We start from the raw sequence: 15,685 nt of genomic DNA on the forward strand, positions 1-15,685 counted from the left end.
GAGGAGTAGAGGGAAAGGGAGAAGCAGACTCCCTGCTGAGCCGGGAGCCTGATGCGGGGATCTACCTCAGGACCCTGAGATCGTGACCTGAGCTGAAGGCAGATGCTTAACCAACTGAGCCATCCAGGTGCCCCTTAAAGTGAATTTTTAATAAAAGAAAGTGTAAAAAATTATTAAAAAATTGAAATCAATTAAACGTCCCTCAGAGTGCTAATAAAATTCTATGACCTGTCTAATGGGCACAAGAGACTTGTAAACACATAACTACAAACATAGTGTTTGCATATTTTATTACAAGTTGGAACAAGCTGTCAGGAGAATGCAGACAAGTGAACAGCAGTTAACTTGTGGACCTATCACTTAGGGGCAGGTTTGGAATGAGAAGATTTCAGGTACCACTGGAGAGATTGCTAGGCCTCATTAGAGATTGCATCTGTGACTTTTCCGTACGCACTGTTTTATCCTACTGGAGGGGCAAGAAAGACATAAATTAGGATTTTAAAACCTTTATGAACCAGGTACTCAGAATCTCATCTTTGTAAATTCAGATTTTCACTTTTGGTAGATTTCTGAGCTCAAAGTCTCAAGGTGTGGTTTGCCCCTTTCTCTTAGCCTTGGACAGAAAGACAGTCTGTAAGTATCAGAGACTTAGAGGAAACCTCCTTAGGAACACGTTTTTTGTGAGCCTGGTACATTTCACAGACTTCCTATACCATTATAGAACATAAAATGATGTCATGAGATGGAATTTTGGAAATTATCTTCTTAAAGCTTACTATTGTAGAGCTGGAGAAACTGAGGTCCAGAGAGGGTAAATATTTTCTTGGTCATTTAGCCCAGTAGAACCATTGCTGTGGTGTGGCCTGGAGTGCAAGGTTGGGGTCACATGACTGGTGCTGATTTTCCATGGCATGATTTTCCACTGACTCTTGGAAGAGAGATTCTTGACTCCTCTGTCCATTTCCATACCTTTTACCCACTCTTTCTAGTTATCATCCAATAATCAATAGACTTACAGGCTTGCTTGCTGAAACTTTCCTATTGCAAACGCTTTTTGGAAGCAGAACAACTGGGCTTGAATGCGTCCTCTGATACGAGTTAGGGGCTGTGTGACCTTGGAAGAGTTGCTCCACCTTCTCTAAATCCTGGGTTTTGAATTTTCAAATTAGAAGGAACAAATCAGTCCCTACGATTTCTCACAGCTAGACTCTATGACCTCTTGGACATTGTCCTGGCTGTTGTCACCCCTGTCTGTTTTCCTGTGACTGATGGGAGTTGTGGCAAATAAAGACCAGTTAGTCAGTAATTGGTTTGGTTCTCTTCTCTTTTTGACTTTCCTCCGCATGCCCTGGTCTTCCAATGCTATTGTTTCACTCTCGTGGTTGGTTGTCCCCTTTCTGTGTGACATTCTCAAGCTGAGATGAAAGCTCAGTGTCGACATGTATCTCTATTCTGCCTCACTTTTTTGTCAGAAGGACAAGTTTATTTGTCTGGACTGATGCTTCCCTCCCTGCCGCTTCTTAGTTTACCTGGGATCAGCGATGTGGTGCAGTGGTTCTTGTCACCCACAGTGTTGCCAGCAATATGGGTTGTGCCTTTAGCATTAATTGGTATTCATACTAACTCTCTGCAAGGAAGCTTGGTATTTTATGTGTGGATTCCTGTCCTGCCTCCTTTCACTTTACACTCCCTGGTCAGTGGGACTCAGGGGAGTCGAGACAGTTTTGTAAGAAAGCTCAGCTCACTCAACTTGCAGACTTGTCGGAGGAATCGTGGAACATGAGAGGTGGAAGGAATGGCAGGAGGTATCTGATCTTACAGATAAGGAGAGACACTGAGGCTCAAGGAGGTCAACGGACTAAAGTCATCACTGAGTCAGTGGCTGAGCTCGAAATTACACCCGAGTCCTCTGCATTTAAGTCCAGAGCTTTTTCCAGTATTTCCAGTTGTGTCTCCGATAGCCTATATAAAGGTTTGGCATTTCTGCAGACTTGTTCTGTAGTCACCCCTTCCAAGTCATGCCAACTACCCATGCAGAGAGTGGGCCACTTAGCCAGGGCTGGGCCAGAGTTGCCTGGAGAGAGAAGTTGAGTGAATACATTGACATTTTCAGCCCATGGCAGGTTCCACTTTGCCCTTCCGGCTCTCATCTGACCTGATGCTTCAGAGGAAGAGTGATTACATTTGCTGTTCAGCGAACAATTTGTGTAATTTGCAGCCTGCCTTATTCTTTAACATTGTCTTCCCACGCTTCCATCATATGCCACGGTGTACCTGCTTCGTAATTAGACTGCTAGGGACTTACCTACATCACTTGGAGGAGGTTTGCCCGAAGTACTTATTTACTTGTGCATAAGAAATCCTGATTGATACCTTGGTAATCTCTGAGATCAATCTAAGCTTCTCTCCCTCAATGGTGAGGACTGAGGAGTCACGGAAGCGGGTGACCAACAAAGAAGAAGAATTAAAAAAGAGGGCTTTGCTTTCTTACTGATGAGCTAAGAGGAGAATTGTAGATGATCTAGAATTTCCATGATTTTGCTCGTTTGGGGCCTGTTCTACAGTCGGGATCTTCCGTGGAATCAGAAGAGTTTGTGAGTAGGGTTGTCCTTATTCCTCATCTAATCCAGTCACCTTGTTTTCAGAGAGAGGAAAGGGTGCCCTGCAAGCTCATGGCAGAGCTCTGCCTGAAAGCTGGGTCTAATTCAGAAGGTCAGGTATCCTCTAGTTGAATACTGAGCTGTAGAAAGGATGATTAGCTGTAGCCCAGAGAGGGAAGCACATTGTCCCATTTTAACAGACCATTAAGAAAGCAGTTTTGAAATTGTAGGAAGGTACTGACTTTTAGGTAAAGGGAAAAGATAGTGAAAAACCTCCAAAGTTATAGAAAAAGTATTATTTAAATCTTTATTGTTATTTTATTTTACTATTAGTTATTTATTTGAGAGAGAGAGTGTGTGAGAGAGCGAGCAGGAGCAGGGGGAAGGGCAGATGGAGAGGGAGAAGCAGAATCCCCACTAGCAGGGAGCCTGACCTGGGGCTCGATCCCAGGACCCTGAGGTCATGACCTGAGCTGAAGGCAGATGCTTAATGGACTGAGCCTCCCAGGTGTCCCTATTGCTTGTTTAAAGAAAGAAAATGTTGCTAAGGGACATGAATCCTGAACTTGGGTCGGCCATCAGCTACTTCTGATCTTTAAGTCACTTAACACCTCAGTCTCTCAAATTTTCTACCACTAAAATAGTATGTTAAAACTTGTCTCTTCCCTCGGTATCATTCATTTATTAGCAAACATTGACCAAGAGCCAGGCTTTGGGTTAATTGCCAAAGGAGATTTAGGGACTAATGCAACATGATTTAAAGATTAATATAAACGCTCTAAGTCAATTATTTTCAACCCTTCAATCAGAACACACACATAAAGATCCCCAGATGAGTCTAGTGTACAGACTGTCTTGAAAACTGCTACTTTAAACTTACAGTACTTGGTGTTAGATGATGCCGTGGAATGATTGGTTGGTTGTTTTTAAATTTTGATGATCTATGTAAATGTTTAAAGAAGTGTATAATATTGATTTTAGGAAAGAAGAACTTGAGCAAACACTAGTTAGTTCTATTTTTGTGGCTGACAATGACTTGTCATTCACATGGTAACTTTAGAGAGGTTAAGTGGCTTTTTTAAGTATTAAACCTCACTTTACCTGTCATCCTGTTTTCTCATCTGCAGAGGAAGGGTCTTGGTAATCATCTGGCCTTTTTTGGCTGTTTGTGCTTTGATTAGTTTGGTCAGACTATTGGCTTCATCAGTATATGACCCTGTGGTTCATGATGGTTATTTTTAGTGGAACAGAGTAGAGAAGACCTGGTAAGTAATATCCAGGAGCTAGGAATGGAGATAAGAGCAAAATCTACTGTTTCTAAGTGTGACTTCCTTTGGATTATGATTTTTCCCCCTCCAAACAGGAAGGTAGTACCATGATGAAGACCATGGATTTGGGGTTGAAGACTTGAGCTTTGCAGTTTGTCAGTGTATGTGTGTGTGTATATAAGCAAGTTATTTAATTCTTATAGTTTTACTTTCTTGACCTGCCGAATGTGGAGAATGATAACTCTACCTCACCTAATAGTGAAGACTGTTAGAAAATTGCTTGGCTTATAGTAAGTCCTCAGTAAACACTTGCTGTTTATTGTCAATGGCTTTTTTGTACCCGTTGAACAGCTAGGAAGAGACCACAGAGAGCGATAGAGAGAGGGTAATAAGTAAAGCTTTTTAGGTGCTTCTTCATTGCTTTGCATGTGGCAAAAGTTCCTGAAAGTCCAGTGTCTAGGGAGCCCAGCTCTCGGCCTCCCTTCACTTAGACCAGGGCCATTTCTCTTGTTTGTCTCTTTTGTGATGGTGTTTGCGTATTTTCACAGCCTCCGTGGAGATCTTCCCTTTCACTTCTTGCTTTCGCAATGATTGTAAACTTACAGTGAAACTGACCTAGAACCAGAGGAAGTAAGAGCAGGGTGAGTTTTGGTCCAGCACAACCAGCTCTCACCACTGCTTATCTTTGTGTTTATGTTGGTCGTTCTTGGAGAAGCTGAGAAACCCCAACTGACTTGTGCTAGTTCATCTGTTCACTAAACTTGTGAGGTTTCCTCAGACGCATTTATCAAAATAAAGGGCTGTAATTCAGGTTTCAGAGAAGGAAAGCAGTATAGACTATTAGAGCTGATTGGGACTTTACAGACATTCATTTTGCAAATGAGTATCCCCTGTTGTTAAAGGTCACACTGGCAAAGTTGAGACTAGAACTGGGGACATGGAGACTCTGTGTGTGTGCTATTGTGTTTATCACCTTCCTTGGATCCATCCTGAACTGGTTCATGTTTCGTACGTAGAGTTTTTACTCTTGTTAGATGACTATTCAGAGATTAAAGTTCTAGCTTCTTATTTCTCTGTATAAAGCCTTTAAAAAGCAAGCTCAATTTATCTTCTGAACCTTTTCCCCAAATATTCCCTTGAGTTCCTCATTTTAATACAGCTGGTCTGCTGCCTGTTCCATGGAAGGACCTTGCTTCTTCCTTGAGCTTACAGTATTTCCAGGCATTATCTTTGTTGTTCCATCTATCTTCAGAACCACGCAGCTTTCAAAGTCCTTGTCAAGGGCCACCCCTCCCTATGCTAGCTCCCATCACACACATGTCAGTTCTTTTGGTATGCTGTGTATTGCTCTTTTTCTCTTTTCACATATATAAATATCTCTTCTGCAGGTAGGCCTTAAGCTTCTTGAGAACAGGATGAGAATCTGATTCATCTCAGTACAGGATGAGAATCTGATTCATCTGGAGCTCTAATGCCAGGCAAATACAGTTATTCATTCATTAAGTTAACAGACATTTTTATTGAGTATCTATCATGTATTAGGCCCTGGGATTTGAGAGTGATAATTACTTCTGCTCTTAAGGATCCAAGAATTTAGCTTGGGATACAGGCAAGCAGAGAGACAGAGACGTGTGATGAGTACAGTACTCCAGGTGCTGTGTTAATGTAGTGAAAGGGTATATAACTTGAACTGGATGATAGAAAACATGAATTATGTCTTTAAGGACTAGTGGGAAGTGATGCTCAGGATCTAAATGATGCGTAGTAAATGAGACATCATTTTTAATTGAGAGGTAGCTAGATCGAAACGGAGAGAGATCAAACCTAGAAGAAATGGATGAGTTTCCAGCAGAATATGAAAATGACCTCAAAAGAAGCATAAAAAGGCTGTAACTATCATAGAAGTTATTGGAAATATGATTAAGATCTATTATTAAAGAAAGTATCACATCCAAATGACTTTACAGTAAGTTCTGATAAACTTTAAAGAATCAGATAATTCTAACCTCATCATTATTAAACAAATCCAAACAGTAGAAAAGGATGTAGAACCCTCATATGAAACCCAATGATGATGAGTAACACAAGGAGAGAAACACTATAGAATGATCTTACTCATGATTCTATGTACAGAAATTCCCTATAAAATAGCATATTTAATTTATCAATATATCAAACACTACAGCTGTGACTGAGTAGGAATTTTTCTAGGAATGCAGAGATGGTTCAGTATCTGGAACTCTATCAACAGGATTCATTACATTGCTAAATTAAGGGAGAGAAAAGGAGATGACCATATCAGTGGAGGCTAAGAAGGGAGATACAGAGATCCTAAAGAGGGATGAGTAACCAAAGAGATCAGCTTTCATCCATTTACTCCTTTATCCATAACATAGCTTTCTGGAGGCTTCTTAGCCAGGCATCGTGCTCATTTAGTGAGACTACCCAGAAGCTGCCAGCTTACTGGGTCAGTCCGTGTGGATTGTTATAAGTATGATACAAGTACTAGAAGAACCTGGAGTTAAGCTACTCTTTTTTTTTTTTGTGGGGGAGGGGTGTGAGTTAGGGAAATATTCACAGCATTGGAGACATTCAGGCTGGGTCAAGATAAAAAAATAAAAACAAAACACTCGGGCTTGGTGGAAAGTGAAGGGACCAAAATGACAGTGTAGATGGTGGGCACACCATGAGCAGGAGTGCGGGGTCAGAACCATTCATTGTAAATCCTGTGAATGGTGTCACCGGCGCACTGTGGACATACAGGAGAATGGTGTGAGGGGTTGCCTTTGAGGTCCTTTGCAAACAGGTAAGCTGGCCAGACCCTGGCACTCTCAGGAGGTGGAGCTGGAGGTGTCTTCATGGGGAGGGCAGTATCAGGGTAATAATATGAGGTATTGGGGATAACTGTAAAGATGATGGAGTCAATTAGTTACATATTGATGCTTAAGTTTTCATTTTTTATACTTTCCCAGAAGTTGCCTGTTCTTTTATATCTATGGCATATCTGAAAAAGCCAGGATTCTACAGTCAATTGGCAATGTGGGATTGATCTGGAAATGTGCCTCTTTGCTTTAGAAATCACTGCATCCTATATTAACCCATTTTTTTAAGTTTCTATTTTGGAATAACTTTAGGTTTATAGAAAAGTTTCAAGGGTGATAATATTAACCTGTTTAAAATGTACACATACAATTTACATTACACATGCGCAGAGTGCATTAAGGTTTTCATATCTTCATTCTGTCCTACGTGGTCTTGACCTCTGCTCACTTTAGTCATGTTGAAAGCAGAACAGACACTTTGAACCCCTTTCAGTAAGATCGAAGCGCGATTAAAAAAAAAAAAAAAAAACAACATATACAAGACCAAGTGTAGTGTTTCTCAATCCTAAGAGATGGGCTTTTCTTTTCTTTTTTTTTTTTTTCCCCTTAAATCTTGTCAAATGATTGTGAATGCACAGCCAGGGTGAAGATCCACGAGTAAACCAGATCCATGGTTGTTTTTCTCTATTGGTTTTGTGCTGGGCCTCCATGGTGGTTTTAGGAATATGTAAAATCTGGTCCTTGCCCTTTCAAGGAACTCACGGTGCCTGTGCAGACAGGACAAGGGAGGGAGAGGAAGAGCAGGGTCCTGCAACCGAGCGAGGCCAGTGAAAGCCTGTCACCGTGGCTGTAGTAACCGAAGCTTCCCGAGATTCCTAGTTGGGAGCCTTCCTCTTTGATCCGCCTCATCCTCTTTTACTGCGAAAACTGCACCTCCGACAATTTTCTTTCTCTTACTTTGCATAGCACTTCAGAGCATATGAGACCCTTCAGTGGCATGATCTCATCGGTTGTCCTAAAACTCGTGAGTTAGGGGGGACAGGGCTTTATCTTAATTTTGAGGGAGTTGAGGTCCCCAAGGCCCTGATGCGGGGAGGGGGCTGTTCAAGGTCAGGGCACTCCCTCTGAGGCTGCCTTCGCCCGCACGCTGCCCCGTCCCTCTCTGTCACCCCGTCTCTCCGTGGCCCTGCCACGTGCTGAGGCCTTTATTTTTCCCTGCATTTCCACTGGTCTTTGTCTTTACAGACATCTGGAGGTAATCATGTAGCCCTCTCAATTAATTCAGTTCAATTAATGAATTACGGGGTGGATTTGGGGCTGGGAGCCGGCGCGGGGTGCCTTCCGGGCCTCCCTGTGCTGGAGAGCTGTTGCAATCAGGCTTGGAGAGCCCTCCTCCTCAGCCAGCAGTCTGGGAGGCTCAGCCCCAGCCTGCAGGCTGCCTGGAGGGGTGACTGGCTCACCCTGACAGGCGACACATCATTTTTCTTTCCTCATACAGTGTATTGTAATCTGATCAGAACAGCACTTTGGCTGGGCTGCTTTGCCCGCTCCTGGTTACGTTTTTCACAAATGGTCCCCGTGAGACTCACTCAGCTCAGCTCCTCAGGCTTGTCAAGCGGGGCTGACCTTCGGGTTTGAATATTGCTAGCTCTTCGCTACTCAGTGCTAGTAGGGTCCCAGGCTTTGTGGCAGGCACACAGGGTTCCCCTCTTCCCAGTTTACAAGTGCTCCTTGGTGGGGAGTATAACTGCTCCTACAAGAAGGGTCATTTTAAAGTTTCCTGACATGGCGTTGGTTATGCCCTTGTTTCGAGAGTACACTTTTTGTGCTTCCTTGATGTTGACCCAATAAATTCAGGTTTCCCTATCTGGGCTTTGGTTCCATCCCACGTTTTAGTTGCCTCCTAGCTACTTTTCCCTCGACCCCTGCAGTCACACCAGACATGAGTGCTCTGCACTTTTTTGCCCATGCTGACCTGGTTCAGGCCAACTTCTGCTCAGCACTCAGGGCCCGGTGTGAGGGGCATCTCATTTGTGAGCTCTTCGTTCTGCTTCCGGCCAGAAGCAATTTTACCTTTTTCTGCACCCCGGAAATACTTTTATTTATTTTTATCTCGCTTAGGCAATATCACCTCATTTAGGTAACTTAATCATGGTTTAATTTATGTGGTATTCATTTTAATAGGTTATTAATAAAACTGAAGCTTTTTGTCCAACCTGGCTGCTATCAGATTCTCCTACCATAGAAACTTCCTCAGGTTAAGGACCATTTCCTATCCTCTCTATTTCCTGAAGAGTGTTAGACACTAAACAGGTAACTGTCCAAAGAGGTGTTCAAGATCGGTTGAGGGGAGTGTGCCATTTTCTCCTCCTCCAGTGAAGGTGAGGTTTTCACCCTCTTTCTCCTCCTCCCTCATTCACCTCTTCTCTTTCTTTTTCCTCCTTCTCAGAGAGCTCTGTCAGGATCTCATCAAGTATGGATTAAGGGGAGATAGCGTTGAAGGGAGGAAGGTTGCCTCCATTTTCATGCTTCTGTAAACCAACTCTGTTCATTTCTCTTTAGATTCCAACAATGTCTCACCCATCTTGGCTGCCACCCAAAAGCACTGGTGAGCCCCTTGGCCATGTGCCTGCGCGGATGGAGACCACCCATTCCTTTGGGACCCCCAGCATTTCAGTGTCCACACAACAACCACCCAAGAAATTTGCACCAGTAGTTGCTCCAAAGCCCAAGTACAACCCATACAAGCAGCCTGGCGGTGAAGGTAAGTGGGGGGATTTTAGAGTTGGGTGCCCAGAGTGGGAGAGTTCAATATAGTAAAGGTGATCTATCTACACAATGTTGTGTCAGAAAAAGGTAGCTTAAGAATTCAGTGTGCTTATCATAGTTAATAGACTGCCAAAGGTTAAAAACACATCTAGAAACTATCAAAGCCAGCCTTTTTTTTAGGGATAAAGAGAGTGAGCCCTCTTAGGGGTTATATGGCTGTGGTTATACAGTGAGTTAGGGCTAGAGCCAAAACTAGAACCTTGGTCTCCTTCTACTGTGTTATCTTCCACCCCTTCCCATTGTCTTGTAGAGATGTGTCTGCCACCCAGTTGCCCTTCCCTCTTGCCGTTGGACACGTGTCCCCACAATGCTGCCAAGAAGTGGTCTGATGGGAAACCCATATGAAGTGAACCTCGTGAGGCACCTGGAATTGTTAAGACTCCCCTAGGCTGCTGTGGGATAAAGTTGTCTGGAGAGCTCTGTGAGATCTGCATTTGCTGAAGGTCACAGGCAAATGAGAGCGAAGCCTAGTTCTAGGGGTTGTAATAGCAGTACATTCAATTCTCATCAAGCGGGAGTTTGATGAGCCGTGTGAGCTCAGCATCTTGGGTGTGTATATACTTGCACATTCCCACACTGAACCTCACAGGCAGCATGGAGAGTGCCATACTGTTGGGTTGAAGAGCTTCCATATTTTTACCAATGTCAGCAGCTCAGCCAAGTCCATGAAACAATGACTTATAACTGACAACAGAGGAAGGGTAAACTTCTGGGAGCTGAGAGCAAAGAGACAGTGAAAGGAGATTCAGCGCCCCCTTTCTCTGTTTTCTCCCTCCCCCACCTGCACTTTAAAAAAAATGACCTTACCTTACCCTTGCCAGGATGTTTCTTACTGCTTCTTGGGTGACATGAGTGTGTTTCTTCCAGCAAGTTTTTGTGAGACTGTTCCATACTCTGTGGTGTAGTTCGGTCTTTCTCTTTCCCTCCTAGTCCTCCCCCTGCCCCCAGCAAACACTTCACTCTTCTGTTGGTATTGTCATTAGAATTGAGTGACTTCTTCCAGGTATCCAGCTCGTGTGAGGGGGCTGGACGCTCAGGCAGGTGGTAGGGAAGTCAGGCATCAGCGTGCACGCCTGAACTGGGGCCATGGATCTTTGGGTATCCTTTTTCCAGAGAGGGCAAGAGCTGCTCTGGACAAACAGGAAGTGACACTCTTGGTGCTCTACCTAATCTCCATGGCGGTGTCTGAGTTGGATCGGCCTTGAAGGAGACGACATCTCCACAGTCAACCTAAGACTTAGTGGAACTGGTTTTCTCTGTTCTTAGCGGTGGTGCTTTAGTGGTTGCAGGCCTGGGGCTGGGATTTGGAAGAGAATCCCTCCTCTCCGGGACGGGAAGGGCCGATATGTTGGCTTTCTTACTTGTTTTCTCAGCGTGTTCCCTTATTTGCTTACTGGGGGATATGTTATTTTGTCCCCTAATTTTTGGGGAGAGCTGAAATGGACTTCCCTCTAATATGAAAGGAGTAAGATAGGCTCCCTCCTGGAGTAGGAAGCAGGCGTGTGAGGAAGGCTTCATTGGTGTGACAACCCCTACGGCCGGAGGGGTGGGGGCAGGTCCTATATTAAGGAGGCGATACGTGGCATATGTGAGGGAGGAGGAGCAGGCTGTGATCCCCCTTCAGACCCCTACATTCTGAGTGCAATGAGTAGCCGTGGCTTGGCCCCTTGGGTGACTCTCTTGCTCTCGAGATGCCCTGCTCTCTTCACTGCTCTCCGTGAGGCTCGCTCACTGCCTGTCTGGTTCTCTGGGGACCCTGGCGTCCTCTTCAAAACTCTGCAGCTCACAACCATTTGCTCTTTCTCAGCATCCCACCCTCATCCCTTTGGTCACCTGTCAAAATCCTACTGGTGTCGCCCTCTCCAAAATGGCCAGCCACGGCCTGGATCAGAAGTTCTCTTTCCCTTCCCTCAGTGTCCACATGCATCGTGTTCTGTGACTCTCACACACATTTCTGTTTTTTGTCACTCCTCCTGCTCTTTCTGTGTCGCTGTTCGACATGTGGTCTCTGCCAAGCGCTCTGCTTCTTCGTGCCATTTTATGGCCTTCTCATATAACCCTATGAGGTAAGTGGTTATTTTCACATGGCAAATGGGAAATGGGAGTTTGGAGACGAGAGGTGATCTTCTCTGTGGTTTTGTGGCTCCCCTACGTTTCTGAAACAAGTCCTGTCCTCGCCCAGGTGCCATCCTGCTTGGTCTTCTCTTCCTGGCATTTCTGGCGCCCAGGCCCCATGTGATGGTGGTACTTCCTTGTAAGAACGTAAGCTTTGTTTCCCCATTTAAGCAACAAGACATGGTTTCTCACTCGTCCTTATGTTGCTCTTGGCTCCTAGTATGCTACTGTGTTTTTAGTAGGAATGATTGTGTATGGTCAAATGTATGTCTGTATGTTCTTCTGTATGTATATATTTGGATGGATGGCGGATGGCTGGATGGGTGAGTGCTCTGCTCAGTAATTCTTCTCTCGCAATAAACAGTTTGGAATATGGCATCCTCATTTGAAGCAACTCAGTCTCATTTAATCTCTGAAGTCTTGATTCTTTCTTGCGATTCTGCCAATCTCTCTCTCTTTTTTTAATATAACCTTTTTTGAATACGTGAAAGAAGAAATTTCCCTTGCATATATACATTTTAAAGATAAATATGGGGAAAGGTTCATGGATATTCAGACTTTGTTTTTAAATGAAGCTCCATCTCTTCATCTGCTCTGTATTATGACATGATATTTGTTGGAAGTGTGAGATTTGCTTTACTTTCTATTTAATTTAAATGTTAGTGCATTCTCTGTTACTCTAAACAGTTTTATGATTTATGTTATTTTTTTGTTTACATTTTTATACATTTTTAAAGTTCGTATCCATTTTCCTTTTCCTTTTCCTTTTCTTCTTCTTTCTTTCTTTTTTTTGGGGGGGGGTGGTCCATTTAGAATGCTCTGCACCATTAGTGAAATCCCCAGATAGTAGGTAACACAGTTTTTATGTGCAGGGTGAATTGAAGATGCCGGGATCTTGTGTCCCAGCTCACCTGTTCTTTGCCTTTAGTACATATTCTCCCTCAGTTTCTCGCCCCTAGAGTCTTTTCATTCATAGCTTAGTTCAGAGCCTGACATCTAAAAAGCTTAACTGCAAAGGCAGCAAGTTAGAGTTAATAGAAAGCATACAGTCTGTCTTTTTCTGGTGTAAATGTGAGAAGTCAAGGGCAGAGGGTAGAAGTTATTTGCTCAGATGTGCACGGCCTGCTCGGGGCTGAGCTCAGGTCCCCTCTGTCTGAGTCCAGAGTTATATAGGACCTTGCACTATATTCTAGTGAGGACTCTTCCTCACTATGCCATAACCTCTTCACCTCAGAGAATTCTTATCCAGTGTGCCTTCCAACAGACTTCCTTGTAAATGAGCCTTCTCCTTCAGTGGACTTGGAGTTTTTGGAGGCAGGGACTGCCTGACTCATGCCTTTACTCCCAGTGACAACCAGCAGGATACCTGCCACATAGTAGGTGCTCTGTAATGTTTGGGGTAATGCTTAGGCCGTAGCAATATAAACCTGCTTATTCAGATCCCGGCTTCACGGCTACCTGTTAGGTGTTAGGTTTGTGTTTGAATTACTTTTACCCTCCCATCCCCATTCCTTGAGCTTTTTAGGCCAGGAGTTATGGAACCACTGCCGCCTGGAAGTTTTCAGTTCCATTTCTTACCTTGGTGTTATGTCTGCAATGTCTGGGCTTTGCTTTCTCATTTTTAAATTCTGACTGAGAGTGGCTAAGTACCCACATATTCTGCACATCAACTTATGTTTATGGGATCCCATATGTCATGAGTTTTCTTTTTTTAAAATTTATTTATTTATTTAAGTAATCTCTACACCCAATGTGGGGCTTGAACTCACAACCCCGAGATCAAGAGTCACGGGCTCTGCGGACTGAGTCATCTGGGAGCCCAACTGTCATAAATTCCTTTTAAAAGGTATTCTGCTAATAACCTTTCTCTAAAGGGCTTTGTCGTTTTTCCCAGTTAGTTGCTCTTTAGGCCTTCAGATCCCCGTATTTTGCTACCATTGTTCTCAGACTTTCCAGGGATCTTCTTTAACAACTGGTATCTCCTTAGTCCTCTTTGAGTGACCCTGCATTTCTAAATGCCTTCTCATGTTTAGTGCAATAAGCTTATGAGCCCATATATATTTTTTATTGTTTTGCCTTCTAACAAAGTTTATACTGTTAAATGCCTGTATCTTTTTTTTTTTTTTTTTTTGATGGGGTGGTTGCTATGTATGTATGATTTTGTCTCATCATCTTCTATTTTTGCTGATGAGGACAAGATAATGCATTTTTTTTTTTCTGGTCTTTAAAGTACTAGCCAGTAATATTCTGTATCCTATAATGTGGGTCTTCCATCTTCTCCAGATTTGCGAAACGAAAACCAAACCAAAAACACAAAGCCTTAGACTTGGATGGCAGAACAGGGTATACAGATCTTTCTTTTTTGTTCTTGGTAGATACCAAAGTAAGTGAGCTTTCCTACTTTACTAATACATTATTTTCTTGAGATGGTTCTGAAATGTTCCTGTCATTACAACTCTGGGAATTGGAAATAGACATACACATACACACACACGCGCACGTGCACACACACACACACACACACACGCAATCTTTTTTTCTCTTTTAATACTCTTGTCGAATGAAATGTGATAATTAGATTATCATACAGAATCATTTGTAATGTTTCCAGGTTTGTATATTTGGGGTTGCCTTGTGGCCTGAAATTTAACTTTCTCCAATTTCTAAGTTCCTTTGGAAAACATTTTTTATGTAAGATTTTTGAAAAATCGACTGTCTAGGATATGAATTCAAGGGACCTCATTCAGTAGAATCCCTTTGTATTTGTACAGTGCTTTATGGTTTATCCTACACTTCCATATTCGCCGTCATTTCATTCTCCAAAGGCGATTCTTGCCGTAGCTCTGTGAGTTAGGTAGAACAGATATTATTGCCATTTTGCTGAGTGGTAAACTACCAGAAGTGAAATAACTTATTCAGTAACCATGTAGCTAGTAAAATAATAGAGCTGACCTCTACTTTTCATGTCTAGGCTTCTTACTGATGTTATAGGGCTCTCTTTATTAGAGATTGGGATAGACGGCTTCCTCTAACTCCATTACTTTATTATTACATGATTCTTCTGGGATTAATTTCAAAACAGTTGCTCTTCTCACAAACTGTTTCTGCATATAATACCTTATAGACTTCTAGATAATATACATAAGACCTCAGCTTTCAAGCTTTGCCTACATTGGTTCACCTAGACTTGAAAAATCCAATCAGAATGGGTGAAATGAATTCTATTCATTCCTAAGCCTATTCCAGGCTTAGGACCCTGGAAATTTGTGACTGGATCTCTCCATGCTTTCTGCTCCCCCGAGATTATTCATCCGTTTCATGGAGGGGGAATAATCTGGAGTAGACATAGTAGCTAGAACAAAATGCCGTCACAAACAGTGGAATCCCCCATGGTGGAGATGGCAGCCAGTCTTCCTTCATTTCTGCTTTTGTGACAGAGCCATTCTTCATGCATTAATCACAAAGTCTTTGAGCAGCAGAACTAGAAGAGTTTGCAGGTCATGTGTTCTAGTTCTTACATTTGTCAGATGTGAAAACTCAGTCTAAGAGGGAAGGTGATGGCTTCCCAAGTTTATCCAAGGGTTTGGGGCTGAACTGGGGTCCAAGCCTGAGTTTCCCAAACGTGTGCATTCCACTGCATCTCCATTATCTCAGATTGAAAGAGGCAAGACAGGCTTGTCTCCTAGGAATCAATGAGTCCTGGATTATTGATACTTGGTAGAGAAGTAGCCATTAGTGATATGACACTGGTTTGGCTGGACATACTTATTTTCTCAACAGAAGCTAACATGCGAGGGAAACAGATGGCCACCAATGGCAATATAGTTAAATAATGTAGCACGGATTTTCTCTTACCGTTTTTGTGTTTAACCTACAGGCCAATTTGGTGCTTCTTCTCTTTTTTTTTGCTTTTTTCTTTTGCTTCTCTTCTTATGGTTAGTGAACTTTTTTCTTCTTCTTCTTCTTTTTTTTTTTTTTTGGTGAAACTTGGAAGAGTAGGTGGCAGAAAATGTGGGAGGACTGATTGTGAACTCTGAACAGTCATATCTAA

At 43.0% G+C, this 15,685-nt stretch overlaps 1 protein-coding gene across 16 annotated transcripts in view; it reads left to right on the forward strand.

The window, feature by feature from the left end:
• The window catches only part of LOC113918675 (LIM domain containing preferred translocation partner in lipoma), a 667,221-nt gene that overhangs the window by 213,122 nt on the left and 438,414 nt on the right, over positions 1-15,685 (forward strand). For all 16 annotated transcript variants that reach the window (XM_027587354.2, XM_027587341.2, XM_027587344.2 and 13 more), the window contains one exon: positions 9,253-9,454. In XM_027587354.2, coding sequence (XP_027443155.1) covers positions 9,253-9,454 — 202 coding nt within the window. The remainder of the gene's footprint in view (positions 1-9,252; positions 9,455-15,685) is intronic.

This window comes from Zalophus californianus, chromosome 1 (assembly GCF_009762305.2).
Source record: "Zalophus californianus isolate mZalCal1 chromosome 1, mZalCal1.pri.v2, whole genome shotgun sequence".
NCBI classification, from domain to species: domain Eukaryota; kingdom Metazoa; phylum Chordata; class Mammalia; order Carnivora; family Otariidae; genus Zalophus; species Zalophus californianus.